The 23,072-nt window shown below is 53.0% G+C and overlaps 1 protein-coding gene across 15 annotated transcripts in view; it reads right to left on the bottom strand.

Annotated features, from left to right (window-relative positions):
• Nucleotides 1–23,072, bottom strand: part of HDAC7 (histone deacetylase 7) — a 258,861-nt gene that overhangs the window by 24,968 nt on the left and 210,821 nt on the right. For 13 of the 15 annotated variants that reach the window (XR_005591173.1, XM_039513885.1, XM_039513888.1 and 10 more), the window contains 7 exons: nt 14,794–14,905; nt 12,314–12,429; nt 11,890–12,012; nt 10,960–11,069; nt 10,328–10,444; nt 9,809–10,007; nt 7,963–8,171 (listed from right to left, as the gene is read on the bottom strand). Coding sequence is in view for 14 of the 15 variants with exons in the window: in XM_039513885.1 (XP_039369819.1) it covers nt 7,963–8,171; nt 9,809–10,007; nt 10,328–10,444; nt 10,960–11,069; nt 11,890–12,012; nt 12,314–12,429; nt 14,794–14,905 (986 nt within the window). In the remaining variant the exon portion in view is untranslated. The remainder of the gene's footprint in view (nt 1–7,962; nt 8,172–9,808; nt 10,008–10,327; nt 10,445–10,959; nt 11,070–11,889; nt 12,013–12,313; nt 12,430–14,793; nt 14,906–23,072) is intronic. The other 2 variants (XM_039513887.1, XM_039513889.1) reach the window with 1 other exon arrangement.

Below are 23,072 nucleotides of genomic sequence, written 5' to 3'. Positions count from 1 at the left end.
GAGGTCTGGAATTACTTTAGGTCAAAGTTCAGAAGCTCTCTGAAGCCTGCATCACAAGGACGGGGGGGAAATTGTGGGGATGGGTTGAAGACCAAGCTGGATGCCCAAGTACTTGAAACAGGTGATTAAGAGAAAGCAGAAAGCCTACTAGGAATGGAAGGTGGGAAGGTTCAGCAAGGCAAGTGACCTCTTGGAGGGCAGAAAGCGTAGGGGGAAAGTGAGAACTGCTGAAAGTCAAGCAGAGCTGGGCCTTGGAAAGGAAATTAAAACCAACAGTGAAAAGGTTCCATAGCCATATAAATAAAAAGAAAACAAGGAAAGAAGAAGTGGAGATGCTAAACACTGCGGATGGGGTGGAGATTAAAGATAATCTAGGCACGACCCAAGGCCTAAACGAATGCGTTGCCTCCGATTTTAATAAGGGTAACGAGGAGCTTAGGGGCAGTGACAAGGTGGCTAATGGGAACGACAATATGGAAACAGAAATTACCATATCCAAGGTGGAAGTCAAACTTAAACTTAATGGAACTAAATCGAGGGGCCCAGATAATCTCCATCCAAGAATATTAAAGGAACTGGCACATGAAACTGCAAGCCCAATAGCATTGATTTTTAATGAATCTGTAAACTCAGGGGTTGTACCTTATGATTGGAGAATTGTTAATATAGTTCCTATTTTTAAGAAAGAGAAAAAAGTGATCCAGGAAACTACAGGCCTCACCTCAATAAGGTCTTAGAACAAATTTTGAAAGATGAAGTAGTTAAAGGTAATGGTAACTGAGATAAAATACCACATGGTTTTACAAAATAGATTGTGCCAGACCAACCCGATCTCTTTCTTTGAGAAGAGAACTGATTTTTTAGACAAAGGAAATTAAATAGATCTAATCTACCTGGATTTCAGTGAGGTATTTGATACAGTTCCACATGAGAAATTATTAGTTAAATTGGAGAAGATGGGATTAATATGAGAACTGAAAGGTGGATAAGGAACTGGTGAAAGGGGAGACTACAGTGGGTCATACTGAAAAGTGAACTGTCAGACTGGAGGGAGGTTACTAGTGGAGTTCCTAAAGATGAGTCTTGGAACCAATCTTATAAAAAATTTATTAATGACATTGGAACAAAAAGTGGGAGTGTGCTAATAAAATCTGCATATGACACAAAGCTGGGGGGTATTGCCAATACGGAGGAGGACCAGAATATTATACAAGAAGATCTGGATGACCTTGAAAACTGGAGTGAAATTTAATAGTGCAAAGTGCAAGGTCATGCATTAATGGACTAACAACAAGAATTTTTGCTATAAACTGGGGAAGTATCAGTTGGAAGCAACAGAGAAGGAGAAAGACCTGGGTATATTGGTTGATCACAGGATGACTACGAGCCACCAATGTGATATGGCCATGAAAAAAGTCTTGGGATGCATCAGGCGAGGTATTTCCAGTAGAGATAAGGAGGTATTAATACCGTTATACAAGGCACTGGTGAGACCCTAATTTCCCTGTAAGATGAGCGGTCGTGCAGCAGCCTATTTAGTGCTGCACAGGGGCTCAGAGAACCCGCCCAGGGACCTGCTCTGCCCCTCCCCGGCCCCCAACCCGGCGCGGCCAGAGTTCCCCTCCCACGGCCCCAATGCAACCTGTGGCCTGGACCTGCTGGGGCAGTGAAGCCGGAGCAGCCCCAGGTGCAGCCAGTGTGGCCCAGGAGTGGCTGGGGCGGCACAGCCCAACCCCGGAGCGGCCTGGACCCAGACGCAGCTGGGGCGGCATGGCCCGGCCTGACCCAGACCTGCTGGGGCCGGGCAAGGGGTGCCTATCCTGCAGCCCCAGCCCCACTGACTGCCATATTTGGGGTTGGGAAGGAATTTTCCCCCGGGTCAGATTGGCAGAGACCCTGGGGGGGTTTCACCTTCCACTGCAGCACGGGGCACATGTCATGTGCAGGTTTCAGCTAGTGTAAATGGTGGCTTCTCTGTAACTTGAAGTCTTTAAACCAGGATTTGAGGATGTCAGTAACTCAGCCAGAGGTTAGGGGTCTATTCCAGGAGTGGGTGGGCAAGGTTCTGTGGCCTGCAATGTGCAGGTGGTCAGACTAGATGATCATGATGGTCCCTTCTGGTCTTAAGTCTATGAGTGAGCAATGGAGCCAGATGGGGAATAGGACAAGGGAGGCCAGAGAACTCTGAGGGACTGGGTGGCAGAGCCCAGGTGGCAGGGAGCTCTGAGGGTTTGATGGGGGTAACTGTGCGGGGGTGGGGAACCCCAGGTGGGGAGAGCTCTGAATGATTGGGGAGCTGTGCGGGGGTGGGGAACCCCAGGTGTGTGTGCGGGAGCTCTGTATGACAGGGTGAGGGGGAAGCTATGTGGGGATGGGAAACCCCAGGTGGGGGGAGCTATGAGGGGGTGGGGGACCTCAGGTGGGGGGGAGCTTTTTGTGGTGGGGTGATAGGGGAGCTGTGCGGGGGTGGGGAACCCCAGGTGTGTGTGTGGGAGCTCTGTATGACAGGATGAGGGGGGAGCTGTGTGGGGATGGGAAACCTCAGGTGGGGGGCAGCTCTGTGTGATGAAGTGAGGGGGGAGCTGTGCGGGGGTGAGGAACACCAGGTGGGGGCAGCTGTGTTCAGAGGTTGATGTGAGGAACTCTGTGATGGGGGGAGGGGGTGATGTGAGGCACTCTGTGGGGCGGGGTGAGATACCCCTCCCTGCATGCCATCTGGGGTAACAGGGGAAGCTATGTGCAGGATTGATGATGAGGGAGAGTGTTGCATGGGTGGGCTGAGGTTACCCTGGGTGATGGGGGCAGGGCCAGCTCAAGGTTGGTGTAGAGAGGAGGGGTTCACGTTCATTAGGAACTGGGGAAACTTCTGGGATGGGAGGAGCCTATACAGGAGAGATGGGCTCCACCTAAACCAAAGTGGAACCAGACTGCTGGCACTAAACATTAAAAAGGTTGTAGAGCAGTTTTTAAACTAGGAGATGGGGAAAAGCCGACCGCTGCAGAGGAGTGTGTGGATCGGACACAGACTTTTCTTAGGGGAGAGTCTGATACAGAATCTCCAGGTTATAGTCAGGAGCAGAGGATTGAAGAGTATAATGTAAGGGCCGGATCAGATGATAAACAGTCACATAAAAAAGAATCTGGCACATCAGAAAAAGGCAGGCTAATAAACAGGGACAAGTTTTTAAAGTGCTTGTACACAAATGCCAGAAGTCTAAATAATAAGTTGGGTGAACTAGAGTGCCTTGTGATAAAGGAGGATTATTGATATAATAGGCATCACAGAAACCTGGTGGACTGAGAGCAATCAATGGGACACAATCATTCCGGGGTACAAAATATATCGGAAGGACAGAACAGGTCGTGCAGGGGGAGGAGTGGCACTATATGTGAAAGAAAATGTAGATTCAAATGAAGTAAAAATCTTAAGCAAATCCACATGTTCCATAGAATCTCTATGGATAGAAATTTCATGCTCTAATAAAAATATAACATTAGGGATCTATTATCGACCACCTGACCAGGACAGTAATAGTGATGATGAAATGCTAAGGGAAATTAGAGAGGCTATCAAAATTAAGAACCCAATAATAGTGGGGGATTTCAATTATCCCCATATTGACTGGGAACATTTCACTTCAGGACGAAAAGCAGAGATAAAATTTCTCGATACTTTAAATGACTGCTTCATGGAGCAGCTGGTACGGGAACCCACAAGGGGAGAGGCAACTCTAGATTTAATCCTGAGTGGAGCGCAGGAGCTGGTCCAAGAGGTAACTATAGCAGGACCGCTTGGAAATAGTGACCATAATACATTCAACATCCCTGTGGTGGGAAGAACACCTCAACTGCCCAACACTGTGGCATTTAATTTCAAAAGGGGGAACTATACAAAAATGAGGGGGGTAGTTAGGCAAAAGTTAAAAGGTACAGTGACTAAAGTGAAATCCCTGCAAGTTGCGTGGGCCCTTTTTAAAGACACCATAATAGAGGCCCAACTTCAATGTATACCCCAAATTAAGTAAAACAGTAAAAGAACTAAAAAAGAGCCACCGTGGCTTAACAACCATGTAAAAGAAGCAGTGAGAGATAAAGGTGGAAGTCAAATCCTAGTGAGGCAAATAGAAAGGAACACAAACACTGCCAACTTAAGTGCAAGAGTGTAATAAGAAAAGCCAAAGAGGAGTTTGAAGAACGACTAGCCAAAAACTCTAAAGGTAATAACAAAATGTTTTTTAAGTACATCAGAAGCAGGAAGCCAGCTAAACAACCAGTGGGGCCCCTTGACGATCAAAATACAAAAGGAGCACTTAAAGACGATAAAGTCATTGCGGAGAAACTAAATGGATTCTTTGCTTCAGTCTTCATGGCTGAGGATGTTAGGGAGATTCCCAAACCTGAGCTGGCTTTTGTAGGTGACAAATCTGAGGAACTGTCACAGATAGAAGTGTCACTAGAGGAGGTTTTGGAATTAATTGATAAACTCAACATTAATAAGTCACCGGGACCAGATGGCATTCACCCAAGAGTTCTGAAAGAACTCAAATGTGAAGTTGCGGAACTATTATCTAAGGTTTGTAACCTGTCCTTTAAATCGGCTTCGGTACCCAATGACTGGAAGTTAGCTAATGTAACGCCAATATTTAAAAAGGGCTCTAGGGGTGATCCCGGCAATTACAGACCGGTAAGTCTAATGTCGGTACCGGGCAAATTAGTTGAAACAATAGTTAAGAATAAAATTGTCAGACACATAGAAAAACATAAACTGTTGAGCAATAGTCAACATGGTTTCTGTAAAGGGAAATCGTGTCTTACTAATCTATTAGAGTTCTTTGAAGGGTCCAACAAACATGTGGACAAGGGGATCCGGTGGTCGTAGTGTACTTAGATTTCCAGAAAGCCTTTGACAAGGTCCCTCACCAAAGGCTCTTACGTAAATTAAGCTGTCATGGGATAAAAGGGAAGGTCCTTTCATGGATTGAGAACTGGTTAAAGGACAGGGAACAAAGGGTAGGAATTAATGGTAAATTCTCAGAATGGAGAGGGGTAACTAGTGGTGTTCCCCAGGGGTCAGTCCTAGGACCAATCCTATTCAATTTATTCATAAATGATCTGGAGAAAGGGGTAAACAGTGAGGTGGCAAAGTTTGCAGATGATACTAAACTACTCAAGATAGTTAAGACCAAAGCAGATTGTGAAGAACTTCAAAAAGATCTCACAAAACTAAGTGATTGGGCAACAAAATGGCAAATGAAATTTAATGTGGATAAATGTAAAGTAATGCACATTGGAAAAAATAACCCCAACTATACATACAACATCATGGGGGCTAATTTAGCTACGAGTCAGGAAAAAGATCTTGGAGTCATCGTGGATAGTTCTCTGAAGATGTCCGCGCAGTGTGCAGAGGCGGTCAAAAAAGCAAACAGGATGTTAGGAATCATTAAAAAGGAGATAGAAAATAAGACTGAGAATATATTATTGCCCTTATATAAATCCATGGTACGCCCACATCTCGAATACTGTGTACAGATGTGGTCTCCTCACCTCAAAAAAGATATTCTAGCACTAGAAAAGGTTCAGAAAAGGGCAACTAAAATGATTAGGGGTTTGGAGAGGGTCCCATACGAGGAAAGATTAAAGAGGCTAGGACTCTTCAGCTTGGAAAAGAGAAGACTAAGGGGGGATATGATAGAGGTATATAAAATCATGAGTGATGTCGAGAAAGTGGATAAGAAAAAGTTATTTACTTATTCCCATAATACAAGAACTAGGGGTCACCAAATGAAATTAATAGGCATCAGGTTTAAAACAAATAAAAGGAAGTTCTTCACGCAGCGCACAGTCAACTTGTGGAACTCCTTACCTGAGGAGGTTGTGAAGGCTAGGACTATAACAATGTTTAAAAGGGGACTGGATAAATTCATGGTGGCTAAGTCCATAAATGGCTATTAGCTAGGATGGGTAAGAATGGTGTCCCTAGCCTCTGTTCATCAGAGGATGGAGATGGATGGCAGGAGAGAGATCACTTGATCATTGCCTGTTAGGTTCACTCCCTCTGGGGCACCTGGCATTGGCCACTGTCGGTAGACAGATACTGGGCTAGATGAACCTTTGGTCTGACCCGGTACGGCCGTTCTTATGTTCTAAGGTTTTTTGCTGCCCCAAGCAAAAAAAAAATTGGCTGCCTCCCCCCTCCCCCGTCCCAGCCCTGGGCTCCCCCCTGTACCTCCCTGCTGCCCCAGCCCTGGGCTCTCTGGGTCACTGGTAACTCGCTCCCAGGGTGGGTCATTCAGCAGGAATTTTGGATGTGCACAAAACACAGACAGGATTGGTTCCCATATGGTTACAGAGCTTCAGTAAAGTGAAACAATTTTCAGTTTGTGTGATTGGAGGATATCTGGATGCATATTATAAGACTGTCCTCCATAAATGAGGAAAAGTTGAGGTGCCTTTATTATTCTTTTGTTCCACTCTTTCTTTCTATGGGGAATTTGCCAATGCAATATCACTGTCTTCCTTTTAAACAAACAAACAAACAAACAAACAAACAAAAAGGCAAAGGCTGTTGAAAATAGCAATTCCAGTCCTAATAACCACTTTATGTTAGCAAAGTCTTGACCATTACCTTAGTTCAGGCCTTAGGCCTCATACCGGGCCTCTGATACCAAGGTTTATATCTCAGGGCCTCGTCTTACTACAGGAAGCATTTCTTGCTCAATTTTATCCTACTTTTTCTACAGCAAGGATCAGTATATTTGATTTGGGAGAAATGAAGTAACAGCTGCCCAAACTGAGCTTGAGCACTCCTGAATTTTGAGGTGTTCAAATCTGGAAGGCAGGTGCTGGGTGTGTGTGTGGGGGGCTGTGGGCTCCGTGGGGAGCATGGCAGCATGTATGCAGCAGCGTGTCTGGCGCTGCATGGAGCCAGACATGCTGGTCTGAGTGGCACGGTAAGGGGGTTGGGGGGTTGGAGAAGGGGTTGGAGGTTCCGGGGGGGGGGGCAGTCAGGAGCAGGGAGAAGGGGGGATTGGATGGGGCAGAGGTTCGGGGCGGGGGGCAGTCAGGGGACAGGCAGCGGTTGGATAGGCATGGGAGTCCCAGGGGTTTGTCAGGGGACAGGTAGGGGGTGGGGTCCTGGGGGGAAGCTGGGGAGGGTCTCAGGAGGGGGCAGTTGGGGACAAGGAGAAGGGAGGCTTAGATAGGGGGTGGGGTCCTGGGGGCAGTTAGGGGCAGTGGTCCCAGCAGGGGGTGATCAGGGAGCGGGGGGGGGGAGGGTTGGATGGGTTGGGGTTTCTGTGGAGGGGCAGTAGGAGGGAGTGGATGGTGGCAGGGTGGGACTTCCCTCCCCCTGGAGTGTCCTGTTTTTTGAATGTTAAAATATGGTCTCCCTACCATTCACAACACTCACAGCAGGCTGCCGCATGAGGTCCCCCTCCTTCCTTCCCAGTTGGTAGTGGCCAAGGGAATGCTGGGAAATGTAGTTCTTTCCCTGCTCCAGGGCTGGCTCTATAGGCAGGGAGCTAACCAAGGAACTACAGCTCCCAGAGCCCCCTGTTGGTTCTCAGCTCCCATGCTGGATCCCTGCCGCCCCTGCAAATGGGCTGCCCCAAGCAGGTGCTTGCTTTGCTGGTGCCTAGAGCCGCCCCTGGAGGTGGGGATGCTCTGTGCAGGGGGTGACGGGAGCATTGTGACATGTGGGTACCCCGGATTGGGGGGCTCCAAGACTGCTAAGCTGGCAGCTGTACTGGCAGCAGCAGATGCCAGGGAGCTCACACGCTGTCCTGGGACCGAGGGAGGGAAAAGCAGCTGCTTGTGTCTGTCTGGCCTGGCAGCTTGGGTGCTGAGTGCCACATTCCACCATGCACCTGAAGTGCCCTCACTCCCCAGGTGCTGCCCAGCATGGTGCCCTCCTGCCCTGGCAATGGTGTTGCCCAGCCTGCATGCCCGTTAGCCTCTTACCTTGCCCAAGTGTGTCTGCTGCTTGAGTCTCTCCAGGAATTGAGCATGGTGCTGCTGGTATGCCAGCTGCTGCTGGATGGCCTTGGGGTTGGGGGGCAGGGGCTCAGAGCGGGTCCGCCCCAGCGGTTTGTGGTGGCCTGCCAGCGACAGCCGGTCGGTGGGGATGAGTGAGTGGGCGAAGTGGAACGGGACCGTCCCCAGGCCTGGCACTGCAGGGAGAGAGACTGGTGAGGCAGGGCTGGAGCTGGGTACAGCACCAGGCGCTCAGGAATGGCAGTGGGCTTAGGGTGTGACATTATCATCCCCTAACCTGGTCTGTGACCCCTGGCCTGCCCTGAGCTGCAGCTCAGGCCCCCCCACTGCCCTTTGGGACTCCATGCAGCCCCACAGACAGAAATCAATGTGTCTGCTGGGGTTCATCCCCTCCCATTTCACTTATTTATACAGCCCTTACAGACAATTTGGGGGGGAGGGCAGCGGCTGGTACAGTTGTTCCCCTTTCTCCCACCTTGTCAGCTCTGGGGCTCCCTGCTGGGCCCACTACAGCCCTGAGAACCCATGCTCCAGGCAGTAGAGTAGCTAGGGGGGGAGAGGGGCAGCAGCCGCTCTCCCACTGAGAACAATTGGCACCTTTTCAATATTTTGGTACCTTTTTAATTTTTACTCACCCGGCGGCGCTCCGGGTCTTCTGCAGCACTTCGTCGGCGGGCCCTTCACTAGCTCCGGGTGTCTTCGGCAGCACTGAAGGACCTGCCGCCAAAATGCCACCAAAGACCCGAGGAGCGAGTGAAGGTCCCGCCGCCAAGGTGCTGCTGAAGACCGGGAGCGCTGCCCTGTCAGTGAAAGCGCCGCCGGGTGAGTAAAAGCACCACAGTGGGTGGTGCCTTTTTTGGGGATTGCTCCCCCTGTTCCCTCCACCTGGCTACGCCACTGGCTCCAGGGGCACCATAGGAAGCCTTTCCCAGGGACAGACTGGCTAATGCCCAGCACCTGCAGCTGCACGGTTCTCAGTGGGGGCTGAGGGGGGAATCTCCATGGTGTTCCCTGGGGGAGGGGAATCTCCCTGGGACTCACGGGGGGAGGGGGCGGGAGGTGAGCTCCATGTTCTCACAGAGCACAGAGGGGCAGGCCTTGACCTGTAGGCCAGCTGGAAATCCAGCCAGGTGCCAGCCGCAAGTGCAGCATGTGTCAGGCTGGGAGGTGAGCAGCAAAGGGCATTCGCATTACAGCTGGCCACAGCTCCCACCCTTCTCACCCGCACTGCCCTGCCACTGTGCAGCCTGCAGTGGCTGGGGGAGACCTCTGTCTGCCCCTCACCTGCTTTTCCCCCTCTGTTCCACACTTGGAGCAGAAGGGTTGGGTGAGCCATAGAGAGGGAAGCCCAGAGGCAGGAGATTGGGAGTCGGTAGAGGAAGACTCACCCCCCCCCTCACAACAAGTCAGCTCTGCCCTTGGCTGCAGTTGGAGAGTTGAGTAAATCCCAGCAGGGTTTGGAGCTGAGCTACGCAGGAGCGTCTGCCTGAGCGTGCAGGCTGCCTGAAGCAACCCCTGACAGCTAGCAGCTTCCCAAGGCATCTCAATGAGTGTTAACTCTGAAACCTAACAATGTGGAATTCCATAGCAGCATTAGCTACCTTACTGCTCATGTGCCAGCTGGTCAGAGGGGAGATTGTTAAGCACAGCCCAGTTCTCAGGGATGCCGGGGGGTCTCATACAGCACTGTAGGAAATCTGCTGAGACCCCAGAGCCCCTTTCAGGTACATGCCAGCAGGGCTCTGAGCTGCACTTGGTGCTGGGACTGCAGCCTCAGCCCCAGGACCCTTGGTCAAGTGGGAGCAATACGTACTTGCCACAAGTGGCGCGTGGGTGACCGAGGACTCAAGAATAATGACAGGCTGAAGCCGAGGGGACAGAGGCCCTCCGGGCTCATGCTGCTCCAAGCCAGCTGGTATGAACATGGATGAGTGGGTGCCCGAGAGGACGGGCCCGTTCAGCACTGGCACCCGGTGTGCCAAGCCAGAGAGGGAGCGGTGGTCTGCATCGCCCTGCAGAGAGAACAGGGAGTCCATCAGCAGTGTACCAGGGCGGGGGTAGAGGAGCACACGGTGATGCCTGGGAGGGGTCCTAGGGCCTGACAGGGGCACTGGCACAGTCTAGAGCAAAGGGACCCCCTGGCTCTGTGTCCCAAGGTGTGTGGGGGACCCTGTGGGTCTGAAAACCCATGAAGTGCTGCATCACATCCAGGACTGCTGCTCAATGACCCGCGCATGCTGCGATCCTGGCCTTCAGAAGGGGGGTTGGGCTCCCTCTGCCCTGCATGAACCCTCAGCAGGATTCCGGAGTCCCTTGTGACCCAGCTACCTACCCTGGCACTGGCAGTAGCTGGCAGTCCCAGTGAGATGGCCGGAAGGGAGGCCGTGCTCTGCAGGGCAAACTGGGCCAGCGAGCTCTCCTGTATCATCAGGCGCTGTGCAAGTGGCGCCTGCACCAAACACAACACATTAGTCTCCAGACACGGTACAGCTCTGTGGGGCAGCAGGGGCTACAGCGCCAGTGCCAGCAAAGGGTGGCAGCAAGGACCCCAGCAGGGAAGACAGCACCACCAACCAGAAGGCAACAGAGGGACACAGTGCAAGACAGGGAGCAGCAGGGGGACCTGGAGGGCATCAAGGCAGCAGTGGAGTGGAGTGGCTGGTGACTAGCCAGGGAGCAATAGGGTTGGGTGGGGTGCCACCAGCTGCTGGGGGAAGGGAGGGTTGCAGGGCCCAGAAAGCTGGGACGAATTCTTAGCTGGTAGTTTTCAAGGAAGTGGGAATTCTGGGAGGGGAAGTTTCCTGGTCCTGGCTCCAGGCCCCGGCACCCATGAGAGATCAGGGGACAGAACTGCAGAATCCATTAGCCCATGCTCTCCCCAGGGACAGCATGCCCCAGTGACCCCACCCAAGGCAGCACGTCCTGGGCTCCTGGCTCCCTTCGACAGGTCTGCAGGCTCCGTACCTCGTGGGCCATGCTGGGCCCGGATGGGGGGACTCCATGTTCCGCTGGGAGGCTGTCGTTGGGGGAGCTGCAGCCAGACACAGGGGTGCTGCTACTGCTGGGGGATGAGTCTGCACAGGGAAGAGAAGTCAGACAGGAGAGTGGCAGGATGAATGGACCCAAGGGCACAAGGGGGCCGGGCACCTTCACCGCTGCATGCACATTGTTTTCTCTGTACCCGCCCTCTCATCAGGTACCCCAGCTTCCTTTCACAGTGACACAGCCTAGTCCCCTCACATGTGCTGCTTCCCCTCATGGCTACTTCACCCCTCCCAGCTACACCAGCCTGCTGCTGACCTCTTGGCTCCTGCACAGTGCCCTTGCCCTGCCCTCGCCAGCTGGGCGACACTCGATGCCATCTGGACTTAGCACTCTCCCTGACCAGTTGTCTGAGCCCAGGTAGGCAGGCAAGGACAGCTCATGCCCTGACAGCATATACTCATGGCAGTGCACCAGGCAGAGGCAGTTGGCATTGCTGCAAGGACTGTACCTGGTGCTGTACCCAGCCCTGAGACAGGGCAGGGTGCGCCATCATGGGGCAGTCCCTGGAGTTTGCCACCATCTGCCCAGCTGAGCTAGTGGGAAGAGCGCCCGTCCTCAGGTCCAGCGCCACACATGGGTATGTCCTGCTGCTCCCAGCAGGGGTTGAGCAGCCATGGCCAGTGGACTGGGTTGGCATCTTTTGCTGGGGCTGCTTTGGGCCCATTAACCTCTCAAGTCTCTGACAGGTCAGAGAAACAGCCCAGCGCAGCTCCAGCACTGCCCTCCCGACTGGCTGGGCCTGGCCCTGCCTGGCTATTAGCACATCACACCTGGCATGAGGCTCCCTTAAAGAGCATTGCTGCCATGGGACAGCACCAACCCTGTGCACTGAGCGCCCTTGCAGCTCACCAATGGCCTCTGCTGGCCTCCTCTTCAGGGAAGGGGGTGCACTCTCCTTGCGGGTCAGTGGGTTCTTACGCCGGTCCACCGACTTCTTGGGCTTGTACCGCACCTTCAGGTTGGGCTCAGATGCTGCAAGCAGACAAAGCTGTTTGTTAGTGGTGTCCTTGCACTATGGCACTGATACAGGTGCTGCCGCACTGGCCTCTTGGGCTCAGGCATGACCCTTGGGGCTGTCACAAAGTCACCTTCAGAGCTGCACACCTCTGTGCCAGCCCAACCCCCTCCCACTCCCTAGCCAGTGCCAGTCTCACCTCCCTGCCAGGACCCAGGCCCTAATCTGTGTGGAAGAGAAGGCCAGGAAGGTGGGCTGAGTCCACCCTGCTGTCACGCCTGCACCCATGGGCACGAAGCCAGCATGGCATGGCCTTACCTGTTTTCCGCAGAGGAAAGTGCTCCGGAGGGTCTATGGAACTGCTGGGGACTTGTGGCAGGAAGGGGCTGAGCACAGGAGGGGCAGGGCCTTCAGTATCCAGGGGCTCCAGCGATCTGCAGGGAAGTAGCAGCATGGTTAGAGACCAGCCCTTGGCTCCAGGATTCTTCTCAGCCCTGCAGCGCTGGCATTCCCCTGGAAAAGCCTGGTGCAGCCTGGCCCCACCATGCCACTGAGTTTGCCCTACCCAGCTCAACAAAGGGCATCCCCACCCCTGGTACTGGGACAGCCCCGAGACACCTTCATCTGAGAGCAGCCCCTGTTCCTGATGCTGCGAGAGGGTTGAGACACCCTCGGTTCAGTGCAGCCTCCGCCCTTGGTGCTGGGACATCCCCCAGACACTGTCAGCCCAGTGCAGAACCTGCCCCTGGTGCTGGGACAGCCCCAGACACCCTCGGTCCTGCGCAGCCCCGACCCTGATGCTAGGACAGCCCCCAGACACCCTCAGTCCAGCCCAGCCCCTGCCCCTGCCCCTGGTGCTGGGACAGCCCCCAGACACCCTCGGTCCTGCGCAGCCCCGACCCTGATGCTAGGACAGCCCCCAGACACCCTCAGTCCAGCCCAGCCCCTGCCCCTGGTGCTGGGACAGGCCCCAGACATCTCAGTCCAGCCCAGCCCCTGCCCCTGGTGCTGGGACAGCCCCCAGACACCTTGGTCCAGCGCAGCCCCTGCCCCGATGCTGGGACAGCCCCTGACACCCTCAGTCCAGAGCAGCCCCTGCCCCTGGTGCGGGGACAGCCCCCAGACACCCTCGGTCCAGCGCAGCCCCCTGCCCCTAGTGCTGGGACAGCCCCCAGACACCCTCAGTCCAGCCCAGCCCCTGCCCCTGGTGCTGGGACAGCCCCCAGACACCCTCAGTCCAGCCCAGCCCCTGCCCCTGATGCTAGGACAGCCCCCAGACACCCTCAGCCCTGCGCAGCCCCCGCCCCTGGTGCTGGGACAGGCCCCAGACACCTCAATCCAGCCCAGCCCCTGCCCCTGGTGCTGGGACAGCCCCCAAACACCTTGGTCCAGCGCAGCCCCTGCCCCTGGTGCTGGGACAGCCCCCAGACACCCTCAGCCTGCCCCTGGTGCTGGGACAGCCCCCAGACACCCTCAGCCCAGCGCAGCCCCTGCCCCTGGTGCTGGGACAGCCCCCAGACACCCTCAGCCCAGCGCAGCCCCTGCCCCTAGTGCTGGGACAGCCCCCAGACACCCTCGGTCCAGCGCAGCCCCCTGCCCCTAGTGCTGGGACAGCCCCCAGACACCCTCAGCCCAGCGCAGCCCCTGCCCCTAGTGCTGGGACAGCCCCCAGACACCCTCAGCCCAGCGCAGCCCCTGCCCCTAGTGCTGGGACAGCCCCCAGACACCCTCGGTTCAGCGCAGCCCCTGCCCCTGGTGCTGGGACAGCCCCCAGACACCCTCGGTCCAGCGCAGCCCCTGCCCCTGGTGCTGGGACAGGCCCCAGACACCCTCAGCCCAGCGCAGCCCCTGCCCCTAGTGCTGGGACAGCCCCCAGACACCCTCGGTCCAGCACAGCTCCCACCCCGATGCTAGGACACCCTTGGCCCAGATTCCCTTGGTCCAGCACAGGCCCCCTCCCGTAGTACCGGGTTTGCCCCAGCCTGGCCTGTCCCCCTAGGAAAGGTGCACATGTGCATCACTCTGTCCAAAGTTTTCCCCCACAGTCTGTATGGGAAGTGCCTCCACCCAGAGTGCAGATCTAAGGCATGGACACTCCAGAGATGCTACAGTTAAAGCCCTGCACAGATACAACATTTGGATCCACATCCGAGCCATGATCTGCAAATATGGCCCGGGGATCTAAAGTGGCTATTTGCAGATTTGCAGGGCTCTAGCTATAGTTCCACAGATGGCCTGTCGAGGTGTGAGCAGGGGGTGCCTGCCAGGTCCCCACGGAGAGCAGATAAAACCAGGTCTGGACACTAGAGGGAGCTCCCTGGTTGCTGCAAACCACAGAAAAATCCAGCTCAGAGGGGCTGCCAGAGCTGCGGAGTCCTAAGGAACCTAGGTGAACAGAGCGTCCCCTACAGGATCACTGCACCCACTGCTGTGCTCCACAGACACAGATGCTGTGAGAGCCCCTGCCCCACAGACAGATGCAGGCCTTCCCATCAGGAGACGGGCTCTCTCCAGTGAAAGCCCAGTATCTCTCTCACCTGCATGGCCTGGAGGTGTGTCTTGGGGATGCTCAGGTCTCTCTCTCTCATCCATATGGTGGGGGGGCAGGGGAAGAGGAAGAGAAACTCTGGTGTCTCCATCTCACCTGTACAGTTTTTTTTGGAGGGAGGGGGTCTGGGGATGCCCAGGTGTCTCTATCTCACTGCACGGCATGGGGGGATTTGGGGATGCTCAGGTGACTATCTCACATGTACAGCATTGGGAGAGGGGTTAGGGATGCTCAGGTGTCTCTATCTCACCTGTAAGGCATGGGGGGGCCACTGGAGTTGCTGGTCCTTTCCAAAGCTGCCTGTTGTTTCTTCAGGATGACCTCGGCCAGCTTCTGTTTCACCACCGTGCTCGCCACAGCACCTGCAGGGAGAAGGGGAATGAGCATCCTGGGTTGGGAACGGACACGAGCCTCCTACAGGGCTCCCAGTATGACATGGGCGGCCTCCCCACTGACCTCCTGTCCTGAGGCACGTGCAGGCAGGTAGCACATACCCGAGTGGCAATGCCCACAGCACAGTGACTTGCCTCCACAGGCCTAAGAGCTGGGCCCCTCTAGCACATCCCTGCCAAGCCTTGCTCAGATGCTTTTAGATTCTCAGTCGATCCCCCACCTCCATCAGCCCCTACTGCTCTGTACCGCCCACTCGGGCAGCCAGCTGTGGACACTTGGCCCAGGATGGAAACCTTGTGCCACCCCTGTGCTACATAATCCCCAGGTCTCATCGCATACTCTGAGAAAGGCCCCGAGGCTTCATAGTCTCCTTCCTGATTTCTATTATTACTGCATTAGTGCTTTGCCTAGAGGCCCCACTATGCCAGGAGCTGCCTTGCCACAGAGTGACTGAGATTGGGGCCTTTTTGTGTTAGGAGCTGTGCATGCATGCGACAATATCTGAGATTGGGGCCTCACAGTGCTGGGCACGGGCACGCACACACACACACATACACAGAGTACCCAGATCGGGCTCTCGTTCTGCCAAGCGAGGACACACACACACCACACACGCACACGGTCCCACGAGAAAATTCTTTCAAAGCCAAATCCCAGCTTGAGAGCAGAGTTTGGCCAGGATCACTTCCTTGGACGCAGCCAGTCAGGAGGCGGGCTCCAGTCTTCACTGCAGGCTCACAGCTCTGTAGCAAGTGGCTGGCACACAGAATCACAAGGCCTAATCCTGTGAGGCACCAAACTCTCAACCCTAACTTCACTTTTTCCGTGTTGTTCTGGACCCCAGCTCAGCCTGTAATCCACTGCCCTTCCCTTGGCACACTGTGCTGGCCACAGGGCCATGCTTTAAGTACACTCCTCTTGCTTCGACAGTGGCAACTCGTTTCTCAAGGCCACAGTGCTGTTGCATCGCTCCTTGCCGATCCCGCACCACTTTCTCCTCTCCACTGGCTGCCCCAGTCCATCTTTGGTCTAATTCCTTTAGTGCAGGAACCCAGAGAATGTGTAACTTTGCAGAGCACTGGGAGTCCAGCCTGGCAAGTGGCAATGTTGCGGCATTGTCAGCTAAGCAGGGGGGTCTGTCCTTTAAGCCCTGCCCTAGGGAGAAGCCCAGCAGGCAGGTGTTGAGAATCTGCAGATCCAGCCAAGAAGTGGCTAATGACTGGCTCGGCTTCCCAGCTGGCAGACATAAGTAAGGACTCAGGCCTGTAATGACCTATGAGGTTCCCATGTACATGATGGAGCCCTCCAGTTAATCAAAAAGTCCTCTGCCTCTTCAGAGGGGAATAACCAGAAAAAACACAGGGATCAACTGATTCTAGGACACAACAAACGAAAAAAGAGGAATGGGAGTGAGGGTCACAGGTTTACAAATATCAGAGGTGTAGCCGTGTTAGTCTGGTTCTGTAGAAGCAGCAAAGAGTCCTGTGGCACCTTATAGACTAACAGACGTTTTGCAGCATGAGCTTTCGTGGGTGAATACCCACTTCGTCAGATGCAAGTAGTGGAAATTTCCAGGGGCAGGTGTATATATATATACACACACACAAGCAAGAAGCAAGCTAGAGATAACGAGGTTAGTTCAATCAGGGAGGATGAGGCCCTGTTCTAGCAGTTGAGGTGTGAAAACCAAGGGAGGAGAAACTGGTTCTGTAATTGGCAAGCCAGTTTCTCCTCCCTTGGTTTTCACACCTCAACTGCTAGAACAGGGCCTCATCCTCCCTGATTGATCTAACCTCGTTATCTCTAGCTTGCTTCTTGCTTGCTTATATATACCTGTCCCTGGAAATTTCCACTACTTGCATCCGAAGAAGTGGGTATTCACCCACGAAAGCTCATGCTGCAAAACGTCTGTTAGTCTATAAGGTGCCACAGGATTCTTTGCTAGGTTTACAAATGGGGTCCCAGAGGGGGACACCAAGCAGAGAATGCTGGACAGAACCCACTGCTCCTCCAAAGAGTCCAAGAATGCCACCCAAAGACACTCTGCCCAGAGACATGAATGGACAAGTGCACAAAATTGAGCCCCACGGTCTCAGTTGCAGCCCCCGTCCAACCCCCTCCTCCTTGACTGATATATGGCCAATATGGCCAACGCGAGGAAGAGGTTGATGAAATGGTCCTACAACCTTGTGGGGCCGCGAATAGGGAGTGCAAGGAAAAGTGCAGCCAGAACCTCAACAAGAGGTTCTGGAGGGGGCAGGAAAGGGACTGTGGCCTGGTGCACTGTAAATATGCACGTGCCAGGGTTTCCCTCTCGCCACAAGAAGAACAAGTGTCAGGGGAGTCCGAAAACCATATACCTCTCCTGTGCTCACAGCCCCGTGAGGCAGCCATTAACTTATATCCCCAGCAGACTGTGGCACAAAGGTGGAATACAGGCTGGCCCACCGGGGCTCCTTGCCCTCCAGAGATGGCAGCAGGTCCTGCCATTTTGTATCGGGGCAGGAGACAAGGGTGAAGAAATGAACAATGTGAGGCACAAGCTGTTCCCATGATGCGGCTCAGAAACAGACTGGCTGGATCCTATTAAGTCAGCTCATATGGGCAGTTTGAAGCAGCCGGGGGGCTCGCAGGGCCAGGGCCCGACCTCAAGCTCAAGAAGGCCAAGCAAATGGGCAGGCAAGGAACACCCTGCTGCAGGACTTGCTCAAGGAAAGCTATAGAGGCTGGAGGCAGGGCAGCCTTTACCTCCTGGAGCTCACAGCAGGGGACATGCAGGGTGGGTAACCCCATTCACTGAGCAAGTGTACCAGGGTACACCCAATCCCACCAACCGTGGTCCAGGAGGTCTCTGTCTCTGGTGACACCAGCCAGGACCAACCTCCAGTGCACTGAAAGGACCTCCACCATGTGTGTCATAAGACGTGGGCGTGGAACAGGGGTTCAACTAGGAGGTTCACACCCTCAGTGGCCGTAACAGACCAGGTTGTTGAGACCAACCTCCAGGTCCTGAGAGCATCCTGGTAAAAGATCGGCAGCTCAGAAAGGTCTCAAGGGAGACTTCGCGGATATAGATAAAAGAGTTGCCAGTCACTGTCAGAGCCCTCAGAGGAGGTGGAGGAAGGTGTGCCCTAGCTGGCTCCAGGCCAGACTACAAGCATTATAAAAGAGCCTCTACAGGGCCTGGAAATGGAAAGTGTGGAAAGTGTATGCGAATGCATATCAGGCCCTGCTCTCCCTCTTCCAGAGGGAGGCTCAGCACTCCTGCAGAGACTCAGTGCTTTTGCAGCCAGAAGAACTCCAGGACCTTCCCCTGGAGGTTGGCCAGGGTACACAAGAGCGGGCTCAGGCTATTAAACCAGTGCCAGAGCATGGACAGGACTAGTTTGTTAAAAAGCAGCAACCTTCCCTGAAGGGAAAGGCACCAGAGAAGCCCCGTCCATGCCCACAACTCATCAGACACCCTGGCCCCCCAAGTCAGTCCTATTTTCTAGTAGGGAGGGATCGGTGGCCAATAGAAGCCCAGACCGAGTAGCAGACCTGTGCCGCACTGGATGGTATGAAGCGCAGGTGGGAGGGAGCTTACATGACACCCACTGCGGACCAACAGGCCAGAGCTCTTGACCCAGCTGACCCAGGCAGAGGCAGCCACTGAGTAGGTGGTTTGGCAAGCCTCCACCCCAACCATGTCTTCCAGATCCTGGGCCAGAAGTTGCACATTGTCGGTATACGCTGACAGAACCACCCTCCAAGCTGGGTTGTGGAGCACCAGCCCCATCTATCGCTTGCAAAGGAAGGCCTTGATGACAATGGCATATAATTGGCCAGACAAAGGGCAGCCCTGACACACTCCCCAACCAAAGATGACTAGTTTGATCAAGGCCCAGTTGAACTTGACTATACACTCTGCAGAGGCGTGCAGCACCTGGAGGAACCTCACAAATTGGGTACTGAAGCTGATTGCTCACACAGTTCCCATGAGATACTCGAGGTCCACCCTGTCAAATGCCTTCTCCTGGTTGACGGACAGGAAGGTGAGAGACAAAACATCTCTACATACCAGACAGAAAAGGTCCCAGACTAGATATAGATTATCAAATAAACTCCAGCCTGGGACAGCATAGGTCTGGTCAGGGAGGATCACATATGCCAGCATGGACTTCAGCCACAGCAAGATGGCTTTTGCTATGACCATATAGTCTGCACTGAGTAGTGATCAGGGCCAGCCTTACCATGAGGCGAACTGAGGCGGCCATCTCAGGTGCCAGACTGTGTGTGTGTGGGGGGGGGGGGGCGCCACTAGGACCCAGAGTGTAGAAAATTGTGTCTGCTGCTGGTGCATATGTATTCTCTCTGCTCTAGATGCACAGGGATGGTGGAGTGCTGTGCTGGAGGAAGGAGGGCACAAGAGAAATAACAGGCAGGCAGGAGAAAAGGTGAGAGGGAATAACAGAAAGCAGCAGGAGATGCAGGGAGAGAGAGAGGAGGAGGAGCCTCTTATGTACCTCTCTAGCACCCCCAAGAGCCTGGACTGATTAACACCAGCTTCTCAGGGAGCTTCCTGTTTCTTGCTGCTTCCCTGAACCCACTTGAGGAGAACAGGCAGTCAACTGAATTAGTAGGAACCAGTTGGGCCCTTAAGACGCTGACATCTTCCCTCACTCAGGCCCTGCTACCAGCCTGCTTATTTGTCCCCTTCAATTGAGTGTTGAGAGCCACTATAGCAGGCACAGAACAGCAGTCATGAGTGAAAGAAGAAAACGCCCCTCTGGGGCAGCATTCTGAAAAAGAAAGAAAGCAAAGGAAGCGTTTCTATCTAACCAGGAAGGAGCTCTCCTGAGATACATAGACACAAATGTTCATGGTGAGCCTTCCGGCCCCAGTGAGGATGTGAGTGGTGAGGAGATGCCTGATCTTCCAGTTAGTCAGAGTGCAGGTGACCTGGGAGCTACTGCAGCATCCATATCTCCATCTCAAATGGATGTTACCATGCACATTCCCGAAGAAAAGTGTAGATCAGAGAAGAGTGTGGTGGAGGTGCAAGAAACAGCTGCAGCTGAGTTTAGTTCCTTAAGTCTAGATGATCCAGGACCATGGATCCACTTGAGCAGTAGCCTGAGGGACTTCCTTGTACTGCATGGGCCACAGCAAGTAAAAAACTTCATGTTCCCCAAAGACACTGAAAATAGAAGTTTCCATCCAACAAATTACTGGCGTGAAATCCCCAATGGTGACAAAGTGGAGAGACCATGGCTTATGTACTCAAAAACCCAGAATGCTGCACACTGTTTTTGTTGCAAACTCTTCCAGTCTAATGTTCCAGAGAGCATTCCATAGGTGGAAAGAGCTTGAGATGAGACTAAGGTTAAAGGCCACCACAGATGATCAGCATCAAGAGAAGATTGCATCAGAGTCTCTTTACTGGCAAAATGTTCTGAAAAGACTCATTGCCATTGTGAGAATGCTTGCTACCCAAAACCTAGCACTGCGTGGCACTTCAAATCAGCTGTATGTGCAAAACAATGGAAACTTCCTTAAAACTGTGAAGCTGATGGCTGAGTTTGATGCTGTACTCCAGGAGCATCTAAGAAGATTCACCACCCAAGAAATGTACACACACCACTACCTTGGAAAAACAATTCAAAATGAGATCATACAGTTACTGACAACAAAAGTCAAACTAAAGACACAGGAATTGCGACAGCTGACATGAGAGGTCAGGGCTACGATAATGGTGCCAACATGACAGGAAAGAACAGAGGAGTGCAGACACGGATCCGAGAGTTAAACCCTTGAGGTTTTTTTGTCCCATGCAGTTCTCATTCATTCCCCTTCTAGTGAGGCTGCTGAATTTTTTAATGTAATTCAAAGCATCTATGTATTTTTCTCTGCATCAACTCATCGATGGCAAATTTTGAAGCAACATCTGGGAACATCCTCTCTGACACTGCAACCACTGAGTGCCACATGATGGGAAAGTTGAGTGGAGGCAATAAAGCCTAACACACACCAAATTGGGAAGATAGATGATGTCATAGTCGCCATTATGGAGGATAATGCTATGACAGGAACTGTTTGTGGGAGAACAGGGGAAGAGGGAATGGAATCACCAGAAACATACATAACTTCAAATTTCTTAGTGTTGTGGCATGACATACTGTTTGAAATAAATGTTGTAAGCAAGAGACTCCAAGGTGTTGACCTTGATATATCTGCAGCAATGGAACAACTGCAGAAAGCGAAGTCATACCTACAGTCTTACCAGTCAGATAAGGGATTTCAAAACTTTCTGAAGACTGCACAGAAGTTGGCAGAGGAACTTCACACTGAAGCTATTTTCCCACCCATTCAAGAATACAAGAGTCACTGAAGAAGACATTTTGATTATGAGGCATGAGATAATCCCATAAGAGACCCCAAACACCAATTCAAAGTTGAATTATTTAACCAGGTGCTAGATTGTGCAATACAGTCAGTTGAAGAACGTTTCATGCACCTCAAGGAACATAGCAGTATATTTGGGATGTTGCATGATATTCCAAAACTCCTCACTATACCTGAAAAAGACCTACACCAGCAATGCAGGGCACTAGAGACAGTGTTGACACATGATGATATGTGCGATATTGATGCGAGTGATTCAGGTGATGAACTGAAAGCCCTTTCGAGATACATTTCAGCAGGATCAACTCCAAAGGCTGTTCTGGAATATATGTGCACAAATAAGATGACCACCGTCTTTCCAAATGCTTTTGTTGCTCTGTGCATACTTCTAACACTTCCTGTAACAACAGTTGCCAGTGTAGAAAGCAGCTTCTCCAAGCTGAAGTTAATAAAAACACATCTATGTTCCATAATGACACAGGAGAGGTTGGTCGGCCTTGCAACCATCTCAACAGAGCATGAGCTGGCCTAGACTGTGGACCTTCAGGAAGCAGAAGCAGTTAAAATCTTTGCAACCAAGAAGGCACGGAAAGCACCACTTTGATTATTCAAACAGATAAAAATGCCAGTGTTTACTATGCAGACAAGAAAAGTTACATTTGCTATTCAGGCATTTGAAAGTTAAGTGACAGAGTTCAGAGTAGCAACCGTGTTAGTCTGTATTCGCAAAAAAAGCAGGAGTACTTGTGGCACCTTAGAAACTAACATTCCCCTCTGGGGGACTCCTCATCTGGAGTCCTGTGTCCAGTTTTGGGCCCCACACTACAAGAAGGACATGGAGAAATTGGAAAGAGTCCAGCGGCAGGAAACAAAAATGACTAGAGGGTTGGAGCACATGACTTATGACGAGAAGCTGAGGGAACTGGGATTGTTTAGTCTGCAGAAGAGAAGAATGAGGGGGGGATTTGATAGCTGCTTTCAACTACCTGAAAGGGGGTTCCAAAGTGGATGGATCTAGACTGTTCTCAGTGGTAGCAGATGACAGGACAAGGAGTAATGGTCTCAAGTTGCAGTGGAGGAGGTTTAGATTAGATATAAGGAAAATCTTTTTCACTAGAAGGGTGTTGAAGCACTTGAATGGGTTACCTAGGGAGGTGGTAGAATCTCCTTCCTTAGATGTTTTTAAGGTCAGGCTTTACAAAGCCCTGGCTGGGATGATTTGGTTGGGAACTGGTCCTGCTTTGAGCAGGGGGCTGGACTAGATGACCTCCTGAGGTCCATTCCAACCCCGATGTCTATGATTCTATGATCCTAAAATGATGTTCACTTTTTCTGCAACAGTGTTACACTGTTGACCACAGCTGTCCCTAGGAGATGGCAAACTGGGGCAACCGCTCCAGGCTCCGTGCTTTGGGGGGGACACGTGGGCCAGCACAATTGGCCGGAACGGCATGGGCAGCGGATGAACCACTGGCTTGTGGAGGCTACTCCCAACCCCGCCCCTTCCACCCGAGGGAGAACATGTGCCCCGGAGCGCCAGGAGAGTGAGTGCACAGCGACACCACTGCAGCCTCCCCAGCCCCAGAAAGGCAGACGGCATGACCGCAGCTCCCTGGAGCCCGGCAGCACCGCTGAAGCGGGGGGGGGGGGCCACACCTGGCCTCCCCTACACGTCCTTGGCATGGTCAGTCCCAGAGTGACATTACTTCTGCCCTGGGCCCCACACAAACCTAGGGACGGCCTTGCTTTTGA

This window comes from Mauremys reevesii, linkage group 25 (assembly GCF_016161935.1).
Source record: "Mauremys reevesii isolate NIE-2019 linkage group 25, ASM1616193v1, whole genome shotgun sequence".
Taxonomy (NCBI): domain Eukaryota; kingdom Metazoa; phylum Chordata; order Testudines; family Geoemydidae; genus Mauremys; species Mauremys reevesii.
Note: the sequence above shows the minus strand (reverse complement) of the source record. Positions and strands in the feature narration are given on the sequence as shown.